The 20,828-nt window shown below is 53.7% G+C and overlaps 1 protein-coding gene across 1 annotated transcript in view; it reads right to left on the reverse strand.

Annotated features, from left to right (window-relative positions):
* DAB2IP (DAB2 interacting protein) overlaps nt 1–20,828 on the reverse strand; it is a 215,895-nt gene extending 195,067 nt beyond the window's left edge. Inside the window, exon 1 of the mRNA XM_055271255.2 lies at nt 20,673–20,828. Coding sequence (XP_055127230.1) covers nt 20,673–20,712 — 40 coding nt within the window. The 5' untranslated portion in view covers nt 20,713–20,828. The remainder of the gene's footprint in view (nt 1–20,672) is intronic.

Raw genomic sequence — 20,828 nt, forward strand, 5'->3', positions numbered from 1 at the left:
CCAGATTAAATACAAGATGCCAGGTGAATGTAAATTATATATAAACAATGAATTTTTTTAGTATAAGTATATCCTATGCAATATTTGGGACACACTTATACTGAAAAAACTATCCATTTTTTATCCCCTTTTGGCCCCCTCCCTGCAAGCAGCCTTATCTACCAGTGGGTCTCCCACACTCCTGCCCAGGTATTCTCAGTTTCCATCTTACTCCTCCTTTACTCAACCACCTCTGGTGGCTCCCCATTGTCCAAACCCTCAATTGGTCATTTGAGTCCCTCTGTTTCTTGACCTTCGGCTACCCTCTCAACCCCATTCCTTTTTTTTTTTTTTCTTTTTGAGACAGGATCTCACTCTGATTGCTCAGACTGGAGTGCAATAATGAGATCTTGGCTCACTGCAACCTCAACCTCCCAGGCTCAGGTGATTCTCTCACCTCAGCCTCCCAAGTAGCTGGAACTACAGGCATGTGCCACTATGCCTGGCTGATTTTTGTCTCTTCAGTAGAGTCAGGATTTCATCATGTTGGTCAGGCTGGTCTTGAACTCCTGGGCTCAAGCAATCTGCCCGCCTCAGCCTCCCAGAGTGCTGGGATTTATAGGCGTGAGCCACTGCACCTGGCCTCAACCCCATTCTTGAACCCCTACTTTAATCCCCTGCCTCCGGGTTTTTTCCTCAAGCTGTTTCCTCTGCCTACACTGCACTTTCCCAAATCCGCTCTTCCAGGAAGTCTCCCAGATCTAGATTCCCTGTGGGTGGATGGAAGTAGTCATCTGCACTGATTAGCAGCAGTAGCACCAGTTCGCTTCTCTGAGCCTTCATTTCCTTGTCTCTAAAATGGGCACAATATTGTCTCTTTCATCAGGTTACTGAGGGGACAAGAGACTGTTACGAAACCATCAGACACACCCTTGAATGCTGACACCCTCCCTGCCTGTGCCTAGATCACTGCCTGGCACCCAGTGGGCACAGAGGCATGTTTGTTGAATCAAATTGACTCAGAGGTCCTGAGCTTTTACAGTTTAACTTGCTTCTTGGAATTACCATGCCCAACAGTGGAATTTGGACAAATTCAATTTCCTGTATTAAGATGATCTGAAAACGGATGCTTAATGAGGCCACTGCAATTTTCTTTTCTTTTTTTTTCTTTTTTTTACTTTGTCATACAGGTTGGAGTGCAGTGGTACAATCATGGCCCACTATAGCCTCCACCTCCCAGGCTCAAGTGATCCTCCCACCTCAGCCTCCCAAGTAGCTGGGACTGAAGGTATACACCACCTTGCCTGGCTAATTTTGGTATTTTTTTTTGTAAAGAAGGGAGTCTTGCTATGTTGCCCAAGCTGGTCTCGAACTCCTGGGCTCAAGTAATCTGCCTGCCTCAGTCTCCCAAAGTGCCGGGCCACTGCAATTCAGGCTGCATAACAGGTTTCTCCACTGTAGACAGGGGACAAACCAGCTCCCTGCAAGGGGCCCATTTTGGACCCAAACTTGGTGCCCAGTCTCTCCAACTCAAAGCAGGTAATATCTGCCACTCACATTTCCGTCTCAAGCCCTCCCAATCCCAGACCACAAAGGATGATTTCTTATAACTATTAGCATAATTACCCAACTGCAATGCTACAGAGAAGCGATTCGATAAGCCTGTGATTTTCGCACAGTTATTTGTCTCAAGCAAGTCACCTGAAGGTCATCTGCCATCAGGATTCATGGCTGTGTTCGGTAATCATAGGGAATTATTTTGCTAATAACAGAGGTACCTTGATCTAATTTAGTTTTAATGCCAGGAGCTGCCCTCCCAGAATAATCAGCTTCAAGGCAATTCCAATTTCCAGGTTTGTTACACGTTCTGGATAGAAGATTCAATTCAAGGAGGCTGAAGTTACTTCTTTATCACCCAAATTCATCTAGGGGCGCAATGGTATCCTACCTCTACGTGTGTGCAGAAAAATGCAGGGAGAGGCCCAGCGACAGGGAGCCAGGGTGGGCTCCCAGCCCAGAGGAATGACTGGAAGACTGATGGGTTAGGATCGGGTCAAGTTAGATCCATAACTAGGGTTCCTGGTAGAACCCTAATTTTTCTTACATTCATTCATTAACCCATTCTATTTTGTTTTTAAATCCCTAACCCTCACCCAGGCTGGAGTCCAGTGGCACGATCTCAGCTCACTGCAACCTCTGCTTCCTGGTCTCATGCGATCCTCCAGCCTCAGCTTCCTGAGTAGCTGGGACATCAGGTATGCACCACATGCCTGGCTAATTTTTGTATTTTTTTGTAGAGACAGAGATCTTGCTGCCCTGGCTGGTCTCGAACTCCTGAGCTCAAAGCGATCTGTCCACCTTGGCCTCCCAAAGTGCTGGGATTATAGGCGTGAGCCACCGCGCCCAGCCAATCTTGTGCATTCTTTTATTCCGTTTCTACCATCTCTCCTTGGCAAGACCTAATCTTTGCAGTTATTAATAGAGTCCAAATAATGATAATAAACCCTCGTGCAGCCCTGTTCTAAGTGCTTTAATCAGTATCAACTCATTACATCCTGTGAGGGAGGTGGATGCTACAGTTATCCTCATTTTGCAGATGAGAAAACTGAGGCATAGAGGTTAAGAAACTTGCCTCAAATCACATATCTAGTAAGGGACAGAGCTGGGATTTGAACCATCCCCAAGTTCCTATGCAAGGAAGAATCCTGAGCCCACCAGGAACTGTTCAGCCTCAACTCTGTGCTCTCATTGACCCCTCACCATTCTGGGACAGAGGTGTTGTTAGCCGCATTTTATTGAGGAAGAAACTGAGTCTCAAGAGGTCATTGATTTGGCCAAGGTCAATGCAATGAGTAGATAAATGGAGGAGTTGGGACTTGAACCCTGAGATTCTGATTCTAAACCTAGTGCTGCTGGGCACAGTAGCACGCGCCTGTAGTCCAAGCTACTCAGCAGACTGAGGCAGGAGGACAGCTTGAGGCCAGGAGTTGAAGGCTGCAGCTGGCTAGGATTGTGCCTGTGAATAGCTACTGCACTCCAGCTGGGGAAATGCAGAAAGACCCCACCTCTAAAAACAAGTAAAAATAAATAAAAATAAACCTAGTGCTGCCTTGTCCAAAGCTGGGAAATTTATGACGTGTGTTTGAATGGCTTTGGCAGCAGCCTAGCTATCATTAATTAACTAAGTGCGCGGTGATTGTCCTCCCACAAACCCCACTCCAGCCACTCTGCACCCCGCTTCCCACTTTGGTCCTCTTCTCTACTTCCCACCCCTTGCCCCAGAAACCAAGTGTCCTTTGTTGCTATTCCCTGTTACCCAACAAAACCTACTTTCAGATTCCTGATCATTCTCTCATATGTTTATACTTTCAACAGAGGGCTGTGTGGTCCAGCAGGAGGGGCCAGGAGCTAGAGGTAGCCCTGTCACCCTGTCGTCCCTGGGCACTTGGGATGAAACCTGTTTGTCCCTAGGCCTTGTCTTCACAAGGGGAAGAGGTTAGACCAGTGTTCTCTAAACTACTTGAGCCATGGAACTCTCATTTTATTATTATTTTTTTAGAGACAGGGTCTTGCTCTGTTGCCCTGTCTAGAGTGCAGTGGCACGATCACATTACAATTCACTGCCGCCTCAAATTCCTGGGCTCAAGTGATCCAGAACCATCACTTAAATGAAAATTTTCAGGCAAGCCCAACATTTGTATTATTATTATAATTATTATTATTATTTTGAGGCTGGGCGTGGTGGCTCACGCCTGTAATCTATCTCAAAAAAGTTTTTATTTATTTATTTATTTTGAAACAGAGTCTCACTCCGTCACCCAAGCTGGAGAGCAATGGCACGATCTCAGCTCACTGCAACCTCCGCAGGACCAGGTTCAAGTGATTCTCCTGCCTCAGTCTCCCGAGTAGCTGGGATTACAGGTGCACACCACCACGCCTGGCTGTTTCTTGTATTTTTAGTAAAGACGGAGTTTCACCATGTTGGCCAGGCTGGTCTCAAACTCTTGAACTTGTGATCTGCCCGCCTCAGCCTCCCAAAGTGCTGGGATTACAGGCATGAGCCACCACGCCCGGCGTCAATGTTTGTATTGTATCAGATGCTGGTGAGCTGCTCTAGTCCAAGCTGGGTTCAAGGAAGGAAGTGTCTCCTACATGCCAACTTCTGAGCTTCTCCTTGGACAGACGGGAGAACCACTGGTCTAGACAGAGCCTATAGTCTCTTGGGGCTCTTAGAGACAGGAATCTGGGATCCACGGATGGCAGGTGATGCCTGAAGTGCTATGTGGGCAGCTAAATGCCCACCTGGGACCCCCCGGCCATCCCCCCAACAGCTGTTCTGCCTTGCTGGCTAAACTGCAGAGGGGCCTGCCAGCAAAGCCAGCCTGTGCCCAGGACGCTGCCTCTGGGGCACTGAGCTGTCCAGGGGTCTCGCCACAAAGAAATAGTATCTGCTCTTATGCTCAGGGTGTACAGTCTGTCTGTTCTGCGTTCCTCAGCGGCCAAAAGAGCCGGCTACTCCCCTCCCCCTGTTACCCATTTGTTTTCTCTTTCTTGGCCTCTCCCTTTTCTTTTTTATTTTTTAAACAGAATCTCACTCAGTTGCCCAGCCTGGAGTGCAGTGGTGTGATCTCAGCTCACCACTTCTCAGGTTCAAGCAATTCTCTTGCCTCAGCCTCCCAAGTCGCTGGGACACAATAGACGCCTGCCACCATGATCGACTAATTTTTTTGTATTTTGTGTAAAGACGGGATTTCGCCATGTTGGCCAGGCTGGTTTTGAACTGCTGACCTCAAGTGATCCACCCACCTTGGCCTCCCAAAGTGTTGGGATTAAGGGGTGAGCCACCGCGGCCGGCCAGCTTCTCCCTTTTCTAAAAATATGTTTTGTTTTGTTCTGTTTTCATGGCTCCTTCTCCTTCCCCTTCTCCTTCTTTCAACAAATGCTCGCTGGTTACTGGTCTCAAGCTTTCTGTCCCAAGCGTAAGGCTACAGGGGAATGAGACAAACATGAGGGCTGCCCCCAGGGCAGAGCCTTCACCTGGAGACAGCTGCATCTTGCAGTGACTGTGGCCACCATTGCACTAAGAACTCATTCACAGGGGCTGGGAAGGCTTCTGGAGGCAGTGGTGAGCAAAAGGGCACTAGCACGTGAGTCGGAGTTTGTCCCGTTTCGGGCGCGGGAATGAATGCATGTAGGGAGGAGGCAGGTGTTTCTGGCTCAGAAGAGAGTCATGGAAACTGTAGAGGCTTAGCCAGCCCAAGCGTTTGAGGAGCTGTCAACAGCTGGATTTGGCTGAGGCATAAAGTGGTCATTGGGGGGCTATCAGGAGTGGGACAAGGTAAGCTGCCCAGGGTGCCGGTGGCCAGGTGTCGGGAGATCCTGTTCCAGAGCTGGGAACAGATCCTGAGGGTCATGGGGGCGCCAGTGGAGGTTTGCAGCAGGGGATGTGGGGCCACACCTGCAATGTAGAGGCGCACCTGGCTGCCCACAGTTGGGGGTGAGGAGACAGTGAAAATGGGGCTTCCCTTCCTTCTCACCCCCCACAGCCTGCACCCTCCTCTGAATGCTCCGAGCAGCCCTGGTTCCCTCTGAGACTCAGCATGGGGACAGAAGAAGGGGGCTTTGGGCTGCCGGCTGCTCATCCCACCCTGGCCTGGCCCCCACCTCAAGGCAGTCCCGACCTCTTCACCCCCAGGACCACGAGTCAGGAAAAGTTCAAAGCTTGCTCTCCCCCAGCTGGGATGTTTTGATTTCTGGGCGCTCTGAAAATGGCCCGTTTGTGCTGAGACGCTCAGGCAGATTAGCTTCCAACCCCCTTTCAGCCCTTTCTATCTGAATCTTGGCTCTGACAAGCCCCTTCCCCAGCCCTGCAGCCCCTCTTGGCCCCAGATGACTGTCCTCACTTCCCCCCACGGCCCCCAACCGTGGTGAGGGAGGGGGAGGTCCTATCCCCAACACAAGCTCTTTTGTTCCAACCGGCAGCTTGGCCCTCAGCCCTGCACCCGCTGCTGGTGGAGTTTCCTAGCACTTAATGAGCCCGGGGTCAGCTGAAGGATGGGGAGTTGGCATTGAGGGGCTGGGGACAGGGCTGGAGCACAGGTGATTTCTGGCTGCAGCTTTGGACCTGTCCCTCCCCTGCTCAAATCTCTCCCATGGTTCCTGCCTACTCTACTGGGACTGCTGAGGTGAGCAGAGACCCCAGGCTCCTTATAGTGCTCACACAGCCTCTCCTGCCCCTCCCTGGAGCAGGACTAGGCACGTGGGCTGCTCAGTGCAGACTCAGAGCAGGGATGCACACAGTGGGAAGCACGTGGGCTTTGAAGCCAGCAGGACCAGAGTTCAAGTCCTGACTCTGCCACTTCCTGGTAGTACAACCAGGGGCAAATCACAAATCTCTGTGTGCCTCAGTTTCCTCCCCTGTAAAATGGAGCTACGTTTTCCAGCCAGAGTTCTAGGAGCTCTGGCACAAAATGCTCATGCACCTTCCCTTCCCTTTCTCTTGTTCCCTAAGAGTATGGCTGGCTCCCCTCCTGAAGGTGCAAGGTGCAAGGAAGATAGTCAGAGCTGCCCTCCTCCTGCTCCTCCACAAGTTGAGTGTGCACTGGGCTGCCAAGGACATTGGGGGATGGAGACCTTTAATGCCACTAAATAGGGAACTGGAGGCTGAGCAGGTCTGGAGGGGTAGCCAGTCCAGGAACCCCACTGCCCCCTTGGCTCTGGGTCTTCTTGGCCTCCCTCCTTGGGCTAGGCTTCTCCTGCTGGGATTGTGAGCTCCCAGAGGTGGGCAGCCACCCAGCCTCACCTGAGCTGGCTCAGGGGTGGTTTGGGTCTTAGGAATTCCAGGGAGACCCAGTACAACTCTGTTCCTCCCCTGCCTAAAACTATTCATGGCTCCTCCCGGTGCAAGATAAAGCCCAATCTCCTGATCCCGGCATTTGAGGCCGCTACCCCAGCCCAGCCGACCTCTCCAGGCCTGCCCACCTGGATTTTGGAGTGCAGCCTCACTGAATCACTCAAAGTTCTTAGATGGGCGGCCAGGCGCGGTGGCTCACGCCTGTAATCCCAGCACTTTGGGAGGCCAAGGTGGGTGGATCACGAGGTCAGGAGATCGAGACCATCCTGGCTAACACAGTGAAACCCTGTCTCTACTAAAAATACAAAAAAATTAGCTGGGCGTGGTGGTGGGTGCCTGTAGTCCCAGCTACTCGGGAGGCTGAGGCAGGAGAATGGCGTGAACCCAAGAGGCGGAGCTTGCAGTGAGCTGAGATCGCACCACTGGACTCCAGCCTGGGTGACAGAGTGAGACTCTATCTCAAAAAAAAAAAGAAAGTTCTTAGATGGGCTACTCCGTAGTTCTCAACCCCAGGCCTTTCCCCTGTGGTTCCCTCTGCCTGTTCACTACCTCCATCCACCAGGCCAAACTCTGGTGTTTTGTTTTGATTTGTTTTTAGAGATGGGCTCTCCCTGTGTTGCCCAGGCTGGTCTCCTAGCCTCAGGCGATCCTCCTCCTTTGGCCTCTCAAAAGTGCTAGAATAGCAGGTGCGAGCCACTGTACCTGGCCTTAGGTCTCCGGTTATCTTTAAGGTCAGCATCTTCTCCTTCCCACCTACCCCCAGAGGCCTCTCCACCTCGGGATGTCACTGGAGCCTTTAGTGCCTGTTCTAAGCTCTTCCCTAAAGCAGAGACCCAGCCTCATGCTTCCCTGGGTGCGTGCTTCCCCTCTAGCACCCAGCATGGAGCTAGCACAGAGAAGGCACAAATTAAAAGAAGTGAACCTGGGCAGGGAGCAAAGACCAGGCCTCCAACACTCCTCCTCCAATTCCAGCAGCTGCCCCTTAGAGTCACCTGGTGGGGCAGGGGAGGAGGGGAAAAAGGAGGAGGAGTTTAGACATTCCATTACCCAGGCCTCCTTTACACTAAACTGAATCCAAATCTCTGGGGTGAGGCTGGGCATCGTTCCTACCCAGAATGATCCTGAGGCAAATCAAGGATTAGAACTTTCTGGAAGATTTAGGTCTCCTTCCCCCGACCCAGGTGCGGTGGGCAAGGTGAGGCCAAGTCCTGCGGGAGGCTTTGAGTGCTCCTTAATACCCCACTGTGTGTTGCATTGATTGGAGAAGCACTTTATAGGTTGCAAAGTACTTTGATTTGCATCAAGTCATTCGTTCATTCATTATTCATTCAACAAATATGCAGCAGAAAGTGCCGGGGCCACAGAGATGAAGCTCCAAGGTGTGTGGCAGACACAGGCACGTGGACTGACAGATTGATGAACAAGGCCATAAGGTGTGACAGGGCTGCCCGCAGAGCCCTGAGCAGAACCGGTCAGGGGCACAGAGGAGGAGGGTATTGAGCCTATGTCAGGGAGGTCCCCTGGTCTGGGTGGTACCAGCAAGGCAGAAGGTCCAGGTAGGGGCTGGCAAAGGTGCGGGTGGCAGAGGTGGACTTGGTCCTGCAGTGGGCAGGGGTGTGAGGACACACAGATGTGAGGAGGGACGGTGGGGACTGCAGAGGGCCTAGCCTGGGCACCTGGTGGCTTAGCTGGGAGCCTGCAGGAAAGACCGAGAAGGGATGAAGACAGAGGCGAGAGGAAACCCAGGAGAGGAGACTGTGGGGTCCTCAGGGTGGGGGGTAGGAGAGAGATTCAAGCAATAGCAAACACAAATGATTACAACAGCCAAGATCAACTGAGGCCTCATTCTCTGCTAGATCAGTTCTCAGATTTTTTAAATAAGCATGAACACTGTTACTCCTCTCAATAACCTGTGACAGGAGTACCAGGGTAACCATCCCATCTCACAGGTGGGAAAACTGAGATTCAGAGAAGTTACATCATTTCCTCTGGTAAGGGGCAGAGATCTGATGGTGCGGGGCTCCAGGGACCCTGCCCTGACCTACCCCCAACCAGAGCCTCAGCCAAGGGGACTGGTAAGATGGTGCCCTAAGAGAAAGCCCTGGATTCTGCAGTTGGTATTCCATTGGTGGGCCCGGTCAGAGCAGCTTTGGGGCAGGGAGTGGTGTTGAGTTGCACAATGCCAGTGGGGAAGCAGAGATCAGAAGGACATGGGCTGGTAATCCCAGCTACTCAGGAGGCTGAGGCAGGAGAATAGCTTGAACCTGGGAGGATGAGGTTGCAGTGAGCCAAGATTGTGCCTTTGCACTCCAGCCTGGGCAACAGAGCAAGACTTCTTCTCAAAAAAAAGAAGGACATAGGCCAGAGAGGATGAGGCAGTGAGGATGGGATGGGAGAGACTTGGGCTCATTGCAGGGCCGGAGAAAGGGCCAGCAAGGGAGGTCGATAGGGGGATCCTCATACAGGCAGGAGGGTGGGCAGGAGGTGCAGATCCCAGGGAGCAAGGTTGGCCTCAGCTGGGGAATTGACGGAGGGAGAGGAGAACTGAAGCAAAAATCCCCTGGGGCTTCAAAGGGCCCTGGAGAAGCTGTCGGGGGCTTGAGCCTCACTTCTCTCTTGCTGAAGGGCACAGTAGGCCCTCGGCCAAGTATGTGTTCCCCATTCTGCTGGGGAGAGGGAGATTTGCAGGAGTCACTAGGGGGAGAGGAGGGAAGGGGGGAGCAGGGGGAGCCCAGCAGGAGGGAGAAAGAGAGAGACAGAGAGGCAGAGATACAGAGAGAGACATATAGAGATGACAGATGAGAGAGATAGAAACAGAGATAGAGAGACAGAAAGACAGAGACAGAAAGAGACAGAGATAGACCCAGAGAGAGTCTCTGAAAGGACTGCCCATCCCCTCCCTGCTGTCAGGGACCAAGTCTGAAAGAAGAGGCTCAGAAGGGTTTGGGGGACAGCCACCCCTACCCCACCCACCACAGAACTGGCAAAGGAGAGACTAAAGGGTCTCCAAGCAGAGCACCCACTCCCCAGATTCCCTGATGCCCTGGCTTCAGGACCATAGAGTCAGCTTAGCTTCTCAGTCAAGGACAGGCCTTCCCAGGAGGGACAGGTCTCCACCTGTACCCCCGCCTGGAGGCAGGAGAATCCTGACCCGGGACAGCCCCCAAGGACCCCTGAGTGACGCCCTGACCTCGGGCTGCAAGGCCTAGAGCCTGGTGTCTGCTCCCTCTGCTGAGCCACCCATGCTACTGACCTCTGGCTGCCATCTGGCTGCCTCAGGCTGTGGTTTGAGGTCCCCGCCCTCCACCGCCACCTAAGAGCTGTGCCCTCCATTTTCCATGCCTAACACCCCACCATTAGCAAAGAGCGGTGTGAGGCCATTTGTCACAGAGAGAGCATGGGAGGAGAGAGAGAGGGTCTTGGGCAGGGCTGCGGGTGAAACAGACACCCCCAACCATGTCAGTCCCTGCAGTCCCTAGCCCTGCCTTTTCTGGGGCACAGACCAACTCTTTCTGGTGCAGTCTGTGGAACCCCAGAGCGGGAGTGTGGGCCCCCCACGCCCTCACGTGCTCACTCACGGGCTCCTGAGGAGACAGCCTGCCGAGACAGAGGCCCACTGGCAGCGCCCCGTGGGGCTCCTGCACTCACGCACGCCTGCCCGTGTGCGCACATACAGAGGCGCCCTGGGAATGTAGGTCACCGGCTGGAACGCTTCGAGCCTGGGGTGCTGGTGATCCGGCCATCCAGCACAGGCTTCCAGATTGGACAGAAATCCACCCCGCTCCACCCGCCTCTTCCCCCGCTCTCCCGAGACAATCTGACCCAAAGCTCCTCGGGCCTGTGTTTTCTTCCCCCCAGAATCCCACTGGTTGGGGCTGTGTCCAGGGGAGGGGACAGGGCTCCTTGTCCATGCAGCTTCTTCTCTGTGTCTGTCCCTGTGGTGGGCGACGCGGAGTCTACAAGACACGGAGGGATGTGGCTCCCACCTTGAAGAGTTCTAAGGCAGAACCTGAGAGATGTCCTCAGACCAGAGGCAAGTAATGGTCAAGGGGGAGAACAGAGCACTGATTTGTCAGGGCCAGGCTGGCTTCCTGGGGGAGGTGACAGGACCCTGGTTGGGCAGTTGAGTGAGGGCTTCTGCAAGCCTGGGAAAGGGAGTGGTTCTGACACATGCTGGGAAGGCCCCAGCAGCTCCCCTCCCTCCCCTCTGGAATCCAGGCCTCTCTCAAAGATGACCATCACCAACTTCTCTAGAGATAGCCACTGGATGGCCCTGCAGGCCCTTCAGATACAGCAAGCCCAGAACATTGTTCCCCCTTCCCCCCAGAATCTGCCCTTCTACCCAGGTCCCCCTGTCAGTGTGGACACCAACATCTCCTGCCACACAGGCCAGACAGAGATCAGGGTTATCCTGACTCCTTTCTTTACCCACGCAGCCTCTCCTCCAAGTTTTCACTGTGGCTCACCAAGCAGCTCACAGCCCAGAGATGGGGACAAGCAGTAAAGCAAATGGACTTTACTCATCAAAGTGCAGTGGGATAGCAGAAAGCCCAGGGAGCCTAGGCAGCCCAAACAAGCTAGTCAGGGAAGGCTTCCTGGAGGAGGTGACCTGAGCTGAGACTTCAGGATGGGCAGGACTGACCAGGTTGGAGGGGCAGTAGGGAAGCCTGAGATGAAACAGTGTTTCAGGCAGGGGTAACAGCAAGTGCAAAGGTGAGGGAGAGAGAGAGGCATATTCAAGGCAGAAATTAATTCATGATGATGGGAGTGGCAAGAAAGTGGGGTGTGGCTTGGAGATGAGAGCAGAAGTGTATCTGCAGGGTCAGACCATGAATTGCCTTAAGCTCTGTTAATTAGTTTGGATTTTATTCTGCTGCAGCAGTGGGCCCTGTGAAGTTTTTTGAATGCCTATGAGTGGCCCCTTTTGGCTGTGCACGAAGGATGAGTTGGGGGGACAGGTAGAGACGGAAAGCCCCAGGAAGTGGCAAGACAGCTGTGCAGGTGTCCAAGATGAGGCCTGGACTGAAGTGGGGGCTGGAGATGGAGAGTCGGGCTGGATCTCTGGACCTCTTAGGAGGTAGCATGGACCGTAAGTGGGCCTGGTTTCATTTTCTCTGACCTCCATCTTCCCATGATTGACAGGTAATGGACAGGAGGACCTCAAGAGACCCTTCCCCTTGGGTATCCCTACACCTTGGCCATTTGCTATCTGTTCCAGCCTCCCTGGGCTTCCAGAGGTGAGACCTTGGGAGGAATCCCAGCTGGGAGGACCACAGCTCTGGCTTTGGAAGGCCCAGGGTGGGCTCAGCAGCCCAGGGCGTATCCACCCAGTAGAAGGAATGGACTGGACAGTGGGAGTAGAGGGCTGGACCCCGGATATCCTGCTGTCAGCCTCGGGAGGCCAGTGAGGGGAAGCTGGGGACACACTGGGCCTGGTGTGTGGGGTCCACCTGCCTCTTTGGAATAAGGAGGGCTGCGGCAGCCATCCAGCAACCCGAGCATGAGTCAGGCCCCATTACCTGAAGGACCAATAGTCAAGCGAGTGTGTCAGTTTCTTCCTCTGTAAAATGGGAATTGAACAATATACCGAGAAACACATTCGGTGGTAGGAAAGCTTAGGGGACCCGGATCATGCTACTGATTGACTTAAAGATCTGCGACTCTGCACCAGGTCCTGTGGCGGAGGAGCCAGCCTGAGGCAGTGGCTGTCCAGGACCACAGAAGAAGGAAGGATCTATCCTGCTTAGTCCTCACAAGAGAGGAGCCTGCGCGGTGGCTGCTGCTGTCCCCATCCCTCTGAGGCTCTGAGAATCAACTGGCCTGGCTCACAGGTCACATGGAGGCGCAGCAGATAGAAGCACAGGCCTGGGGGTGTTAAGTGCAGTTCAGGAGGGGCTCTCCAGGAGCCTATGGGAAGTGAAATGTCCGCGTCCTATGCACACAGGCGCTCCCTCCCTTTCCCTGTCCCTCTCTCTGGGGACACCAACTCCTCTCTTGAGCTTTATCCTGGCTCTTCCCCGCCCTGCTCCAGGCACAGGGACTCCCTCCTCACCAGCCACCCCCAACTGCAGCCTCAGCCCCTGACCTTGTTATGAGGCCAGCTGCTCAGGCTTGTGTGTGGAAATGACCTAAGCCCCTCCCGAGCTGGCCTCTTTGTTCTTTATTGTCTGTTCTTCCTGATTGAGCCTCTTCCCAGAGTCTCAGGGCAAGGGGAGGGGGCGTGTGGCTCTACCCCTCATCCACCTGCCCAGCTGGGCAAGTTCAGAAGCCCCCAGCATGGCTGGCCAGCAGAACAGAGGCCCCCCTGGGCATGGGAAAGGGCCCTGGATTGGGGGCCAGGAGACCCAGGGAGGTAGTGGGAGCAGCCCAAAGTGGAGAAAGCGCACAGGAGTCTGGGAGTCCTGGGTTTGAATCACAAGTGTTCCTCACTCGCTGTGTGGCAGGACCCTTCTAAGCCTTGATTGTCTCATCTGAGCTGTGGGGTTGTTCCTTCCTCTGTGAGGAGTCAATGGGGAATATTTAGCAGGGAGCCAGGCACACAGTAAGTGCTCATAAATAGGACCCCAGCTCTGCCTCCTTGGCCTAATTTTTTCCATTATAGAAGGGCTCCAGGTATGAATGTGGCTTCTCTTCCTTAATTTTTCTGAGGCCCAGGCAGCCTGGTCTAGGACAGAGCCCTCGAACAACATGGAAGGAATCTAGATTCTGGCATCCCTTCCCCATTCCAGGCAGGCTAGGCTGGTGTCAGTTTCACAGATGGGGAAACGGAGGCTTGACGAGAGCCCAGGTCTTTGGCTGGCACCTGTTGAGTGAGCCGAGTGGCAGAGCCAGGAGGAGGCCTCAGAGGGAGGGCAGGCCTAAGCAGGGAAAGCGAGATGATGAATGGGAGGCCAGTGGCTGGACACATAGCTGTTATTTTTTACAATTATTATCTATCTGTCACCAGTTGAAGCTAATCCTTCTGCCTCTCAAAGGAAGGCCCAGGGAGTCATGATATCAGGCCCCCTGATGACACCAGGCTATTTTGGCCTCAAATTGTCCTCTCTTTAGACCATCCCTGTCCCACAGCTGAGTCTGCCTCTCGCCTTGGCCAACTGAGCTGACATGGCTCCTGCCACATCTCTGAGCTGCTTCAGTGAACGCTCCCCAGGAGAGAGGATTTTCCACGGGCACAGGGAGGGGCCTCCAGGTGGCAGCTTTGGCACACAATGGCTCTCAGGACTGCAGCAAAATAAAGACATCAGGCTTTGTAGCTGGAGCAAGCTGGGTTCGAATCAGTGCACTCACCGTGTGATCAGGGCCAGTCATGTAACCTCCCTGGGCCTCAATTTTCTCATCTGGAAAATGAGGCTAACTGCAACCCACCAGGGGTATTGCAAGGATTCAGAAGACAATGTGCGCTAGATGCGGTGGCTCACACTTGAATCCCAGCACTTTGGGAGGCTGAGGTGGGCAGATCACCTGAGTTCAGGAGTTTGAGACCAGCCTGGCTCACATGGCAAAACCCCATCTCTACAAAAATAGAAAAATTAGCTGGGCATGGTGTTGCATGCCTGTAGTCCCAGCTACTCAGGAGGCTGAGGCAGGAGAATTGCTTGAACCCAGGAAGTAGAGGTTGCAGTGAGCCGAGATCGTGCCACTGCACTCTATACTGGGCAACAGAGCGAGACTCTATCTCAAAAAACAAAAAACAAAACAAAAAATTGCTGGGCACAGTGGCTCACGCCTATAATCCTAGCACTTTGGGAGGCCAAGGCGGTTGGATCACCTGAAGTTGGGAGTTTGAGACTAGCCTGACCAACATGGAGAAATCCCGCCTCTACCAAAAAATTCAAAATTACCCGGGCTTGGTGGTGCATGCCTGTAATCCCAGCTACTTGGGAGGCTGAGGCAGGAGAATCGCTTAAACCCAGGGGGCAGAGGTTGCAGTGAACCGAAATTGTGCCGTTGCACTCCAGCCTGGGCAACAAGAGCAAAACTCCATCTCAAAAACAAACAAACAAACAAACAAACCAAAACAGAAGACAGTGCAGATAAAGTGTCTTTGGATCCTGGCATGGAGTAGGTGCTTACCGAATGGTACTGGTTATTACAGCAGTAGCACTTGGAAGTTTACAAACTCACATCCACCTGCTTCTCTGCTGAGATCTCCCAACAACCCTGGGGTAGATGCCCATGCTGGTTGTCATCAGGAAGAAATGGAAAGTTCTGAGCTTTTGAGCTGCCTGCTCCACCTCCATGATATCCAAAGCAACCACCCCCTTCTGGAGGGTTTATCCCAGCGGGCTGTCTGAGCCCAACCCCTTCCTGTATGAGTCACAGACTCCCCTGACAGGTGTCCAGCCTCACACTCTTTTGCCTCCTTACTCCTCCGGAGCTCCAAGACCACCTGGAAAACAGGCAGGGCAGGGCTGAGTCTGCCCATTTGTCAGATGAGGAAGCTGAGGCTAAGTCAGGGCAGGTACTCGATCCAGGCCACCCAATAACAGAGAGAGCTGGGATGAGATGCAGGCCTGCTCTCTTGGGGCATGGGGCCCAGCACCCTCAGCTGACAGCCAAGGAACCAGAAGTCCAGAGTCGGGGAGGATGCCTAAGGATGCGGAGCAAGTTAAGGGCAGGATCCAGCTCATGCCACTCATTAATTCACTCACTCTCGCTCACTTATTCATTCATTCATTCATCCACTGAGTATGTATTGAGCGCCTTCTCAGGACCAGTGCTGTGCAACACCCTGGGAACCCAGTGGCAGACAAGATACAGCTCCTGCCCTCAAGGGCCTTATAGTCTCATGTGGGAGTCAGGCCAGTGAGCAGGCAATGAAAACACACCCTGGCGGAGGAAGCCCCAGGAGCTGTCCTGGTGGGAGGACGGTACCCATGAAGTAGAGAAACAGCAGGACTCCAAGAGGACCCGGAGAAAGTATATTTTGCAGGGCAAGGCTTTTTCTCTTATGCTGGCCACTGACAGGCCTCCCTCTTGCCCCCTTCTTTGGAAATCACAAGGCAGATGGAAAGGACATGCTTCTCTAAGCTGGATTTTTCACACAGCTCCAAGGAGCTGGCACCAGAGGGGGACAGTCACATCTTGTCTGGCCGTCACCCCAATTTACACCTAGGGAAACTAAGGCCAGTCACAAGGGCTCTGCAGGGGTTAGTGCCGAGTTTCCAAGCTCTCTTCTTCTCACCTTCCTGCCTCTGACTGTCCTGTAAAAGGAACTTCTGTGCCCGTGTCTGCTGCTCGCTGCAGCCGTGTCTGAGCCCTTCTTGGCCTTGCTCTAAGGGGCTCCCACCGCCAGACCACCCAATAGGGCTCTGCTCAGTTCTGCCTGCTAAGAGGCTTAGGCCTCCAGAACTTCAGTGCCAGTGGCTGCGGAACCATGCCATGGCCGAACCCTTTCAGCCTCTGAACACCTGATGGATGCAATCGGAGCTGGGATCCTCACCAGACGAAAGGCGCTTTGCTCAGCTTGAAGCAGGGAGAGGTGTCCAGAGCCTCACCCCCAGCTTTGCAGCTCCCAACCCTTCCCCATCCCCATCAGTGTTCCTGAGCCCCCTAAAGGAGCTCAGCTTGCCAACCCCTGACCAAGATTGTAAGTATCAGAGAATGCTCCAAAGCATCACCAGTCTCCATGCCTTTGCACCTGCTGTTCCTTCTGCCCTGGAATGCCTTTCCTCGCCTCTTTGCCTGCACCAACTGCATTTGTTCACTCACTCATTCAACACGCATTTGTTGGATGCTTACTCCTGACAGGTGGAGAACTATGCTCTGGGGATCCAGATTGCTTAGAGACTCGCGGGAGATGCAGGTGAAATACATCAGCATGCAATAATGTGTAGTGCACATACGAACACATCCATAAAGGAAAAGAGGGGCTATGAGAGTGACGCATTGGGGGAACATGGTTTAAGGAGGGCTTCTCTGAGGAGGTGACTTTTCAGTTGATACTGGGAAGAGGAGGAGGAGTTAGCTCAGGGAAGAGAAAGAGGAAGGGTGCTCAAAGTCCCTGAGGGGAGACAGCCTGGGGGCGTGAGGAAGGTCAGATCCGATGGCGGGAAGCGAGGGAGTGAGGGGTGAAGGAGGAAGAGTTCAATCATGAAGGAGCAGAGGGGGCAGCCCTGGCGAAGGGACCCTGTGGGCAGCAGCCAGAGAGAGCCCCAGGAGAAGGCGCCAGCCAGAGATAATCGGAGGAAACCCCGAGAGCAGCCTGTCCGAGAAGCCAGGCCGGCACTATGGCTCATGCCTGTAATCCTAGCACTTTGGGAGGCCAAGGTGGGCAGATTGAGAGAGCCAAGGAGTTTGAGACCAGCCTGGGCAATGTGGGCAAACCCTGTCTCTACAAAAAAAACAAAAATTAGCCAGGCATGCTAGTGCACACCTATAGTCCAGCTACTCTGAAGGCTGAAGCAGGAGGATTGCTTACACCAAGGAGGTTGAAGCTGCAGTAAGCTGTGATCATGCCACTGCACTCCAGCCTGGGTGACAGAGCGAGACCCTGTCTCAATAAAAAAGGAGGGTGTTGTGGACTGAACATGTGTGTCCCTCCCATCCTCAAGTCATATATTGAGCTCCCAATGTGGCTCTGTTTGGAAATGGGGCTTCTAAGGAATAATTAAGGTTAAATGAGGTCATAAGGATGAGGCCCTAGTAGGATTAGTGTCCTTATAAGAAGAGACAAAAGGATCACAGCACTTTGGGAGGCTGAGGCAGGTGGATCACTTGAGCTCAGGAGTTCGAGACCAGCCTGGGCAACATGGTGAAAATCTGTCTCTACCAAAAATACAAAAAATTAGCTGGGCATGGTGGTGTGCACCTGTGGTCCCAGCTACTCGGGAGGCTGAGGTGGGAGGATGGATTGAGCCTGGGAAGTGGAGGTTGCAACTGAGCTGAGATTGCACCACTGCACTCCAGCCTGGGTGACAGAGTAAGACCCCATCTCAAAAAAAAAAAAAGAAGAGAGAGAGAGGAAAGGGCTGATTGCTATGGCTCACGCCTATAATCCCAGCACTTGGGACCCTGAGGCATTGGGATTGCTTGAGCCCAAGAGTTCTAGACCAGCCTGGGCAACATAGCAAGACTCCATCTCCATAAAAAAATTTTTTTTAATTAGTGGGGTGTGGTGGCATACGTCTGTCATCACAGCTACTCAGGAGTCTAAGACAGAAGGATCCCTTGAGCCTAGGAGTCCAAGGCTGCAGTGACCTTTGATCACATCACTGCAAAATGTTATTATTATTTTTGAGATGGAGTCTCGCTCTCTGTCGCCCAGGCTGGAGTGCAGCAGCATGATCTTGGCTCACTGTAGCTTCTGCCTCCCAAGTTCAAGTGGTTCTTATGCCTCAGCCTCCAGAGTAGCTGGGATTAAAGGCATGTACCACCACACCTGGCTAATTTTTTGTATTTTTAGTAGAGATGGGGTTTCACCATGTTGGCCAGGCTGGCCTCAAACTCCTGACTTCAAGTGATCCACCTGCCTCAGCCTCCCAAAGTGCTGGGATTTTAGGCATGAGCCACTGCGCCCAGCCTTCTGTTTTAATTTCTGTTTCTGAAAACTTTGTTGTGTGAGTCACCTTGTCTATTTTGTTACAGCAGCCTGAGCTGACCAATATAGAGGGAATCATTGACTTCTTCAGTGGAGGAGTCACCTCTGCCAGGAAGCCTTTCTGGATTCCAAGTATGGGGTTAGGGCTTCCACATGCCTTGACTTCCCCCATCAGAGCACCTGCCTCTCTCTCAGATTAGCCTAGGAATGTCACAAGGTTTGATTTGTTCTTGAACCCCAAAGCCCAGTCCAGAACCTGAAAGTAAGTGTTAAATGAATGAATATAGAACCAGGGCTCAGACTGGGGAAGTGACTCACTGAGACCGCAGTTTTCCTGTGCTGCCCTGACCCAGGATGGCCTCCTTCAGCCCTGGACCCCCGAGGCTGGCTGGGTGGGAGACCTTGGCTGGAAAAGGCCGACCCCTCTCCAGCTGGGCCTGGGATTGCTCCCAGAGAGAGCCTGGGCTCCACTCCATGCCTGCCCGCCCCTTTCCTAAGGCCCCCTCTGTCCCTTTCCTCTTCCTCTTGAATCTCTTACCTCCCTGCCTGGCCAGCTTCCAGGAGATCAGCAACCGGCCTCGTGACAGGCCAGGACAAGGAGCTGATTGTGCATGGGGCCTTTCCATGAGGGTGGAGGCAGCCTCAGTTTCCAGCCTTGCCCAGCCCAGAGGCTGCTACTAGCAAATCTGGAGGACAGCAAGTGGGGACTGTGGGTTCCTGAGATATCCCTGGCTGGGGCTGGTCCTCCCCACCCCCTCGCCTGCCTCTTCAAAGGTCAGTGCCCTCCCTAGGGGAGCATCCAGACATCCAATGACCCCATACGCATCCCGATGCCAAGCTTCCAGTGAACAGCTCTGGAGGCAGGCAGGCCTGTCCCACACCCTCGGCTGTCTGCCCCTGGCTTCCCCAGGGACCGCATCACTCTGAATTTAGTCTGGGATCCTTTGTCTGTCTCCCATTCCAGACTGGGAGCTCCTCCAGGCCAAGGGCTGCTCTCCCTATTTTTTTTCCCTCTCTCCTCCCTTTGTATTCTCCTCCTCCTTCCATTCACTAAGCACCAACTATTTGTTAGGACTGAGTTCCTCATTCCTACACACCCCTGACCCTGACACCGGGCTTGGCACATGGAGGTCACTCTGCATGCATCAACTGCCCCCCTGCCCCCCGGGCCCAAAGATGCCAGGTCTGTGGGCTGGGCCTTGCCAAGCTTCCCTGAGGGCTGCAGCTCCAAACGTGGCAAAGGGCCCCTCTCCTTGGAAAGGGCTGAGCTCCTGCAGGAGGAAGGAAATTTGGCCTTGAATCTGTGCCAGGCAGCCAGGCTTGGATGGGGTGGGGGAAAGCCCGGAGAAACAAGAACTTGGTTTTCCTAGTAGAACTGTGATCTCAGGAGGACCTGAGCCCCTGGAAGGCTGACCTGACCCAAGCTGGGATGAGGTCACCCTGCAATTACCACCTCTTCCGAGGCCAACAGGCCTTCTCCCTGCTGAGTCCTAAAACCTGCTGCCCCCCCCCCCCCATGCCCAGCCTCGGTCCCTCGGCCACACTCTTGCACTCTTGTGTCCCTGCTTGGTTGTCCAGAGACAGCCAGGCTGTGCGGGGCATCCCAGCCAAAGGTGAGCTCTCCGGCCAGGCTGAGCAGTGCAGGAGCTGAGTTACTGCATCCCTGGAGCCCCAGGCCTGCAGAAACCGCCACGAAGGAACCCTTCCGAGTCTTATAAATCCCTGTTCCAGACTCTGCATGGGCTCTGTCCCAAGCAACTTGTCACCAATAATGCATGCAGAGCTTCCAGTGACCTGGGCAGCTGCACGAGGGCAGCTCCCCGGTGGCAGCCACTGGGGCCCTGTCACACGGGGAGTGCTTTCAGCATGAGCCCTGGCCTTTAATTACAAGGTATGTTCCTGTTGCCTCTTCCATCTATATTTATCTGCAGGATCGCACTAATTGAATTCCCCACAGCACAGGGCAGGCCTGGCGAACAGCGAGGCAGGCAGACAGACAGGGGGGCTGCAAAACTTCCTTCCTTTCCTTCTTGGCCAGGAGCAAAACAGAAGCAGCTGAGAAACTCTCTCTCTCTCCCCTGGACCTTGTCAATGCCTGGAGTCTGAGGTGCTGCCCGCTCCAGGGACCCTCGAGCCCTGAGCCTCATAGCCCAAGGCACCCATACCCACCCATGGGTCCCAAGACCAGACAGTGCCCAGATGCCTGACCGCCTCCCTGCTTCAACTCAGATTCCTATAGCAAAGTCCGTTGAGCAGACAGGCTGAAAACCCCAACTCTGCACTTTGCCGGCACCGTCTTACCGTAGGAGTCGTCTTGGTCCAGGAGGGAGTCGGGCTCCATGGCACGTGGGCCCCCAGCCCCTGGCCCCACCTGATTTATGAACCGAGGCTGTCTCCATGAGCGTCTGGGTTCCTCCTTTTGTATTCCATCTGGCGGCTTTTCCAACTAGATGACTG

Source organism: Symphalangus syndactylus, chromosome 3 (genome assembly GCF_028878055.3).
Source record: "Symphalangus syndactylus isolate Jambi chromosome 3, NHGRI_mSymSyn1-v2.1_pri, whole genome shotgun sequence".
NCBI classification, from domain to species: Eukaryota; Metazoa; Chordata; class Mammalia; order Primates; family Hylobatidae; genus Symphalangus; species Symphalangus syndactylus.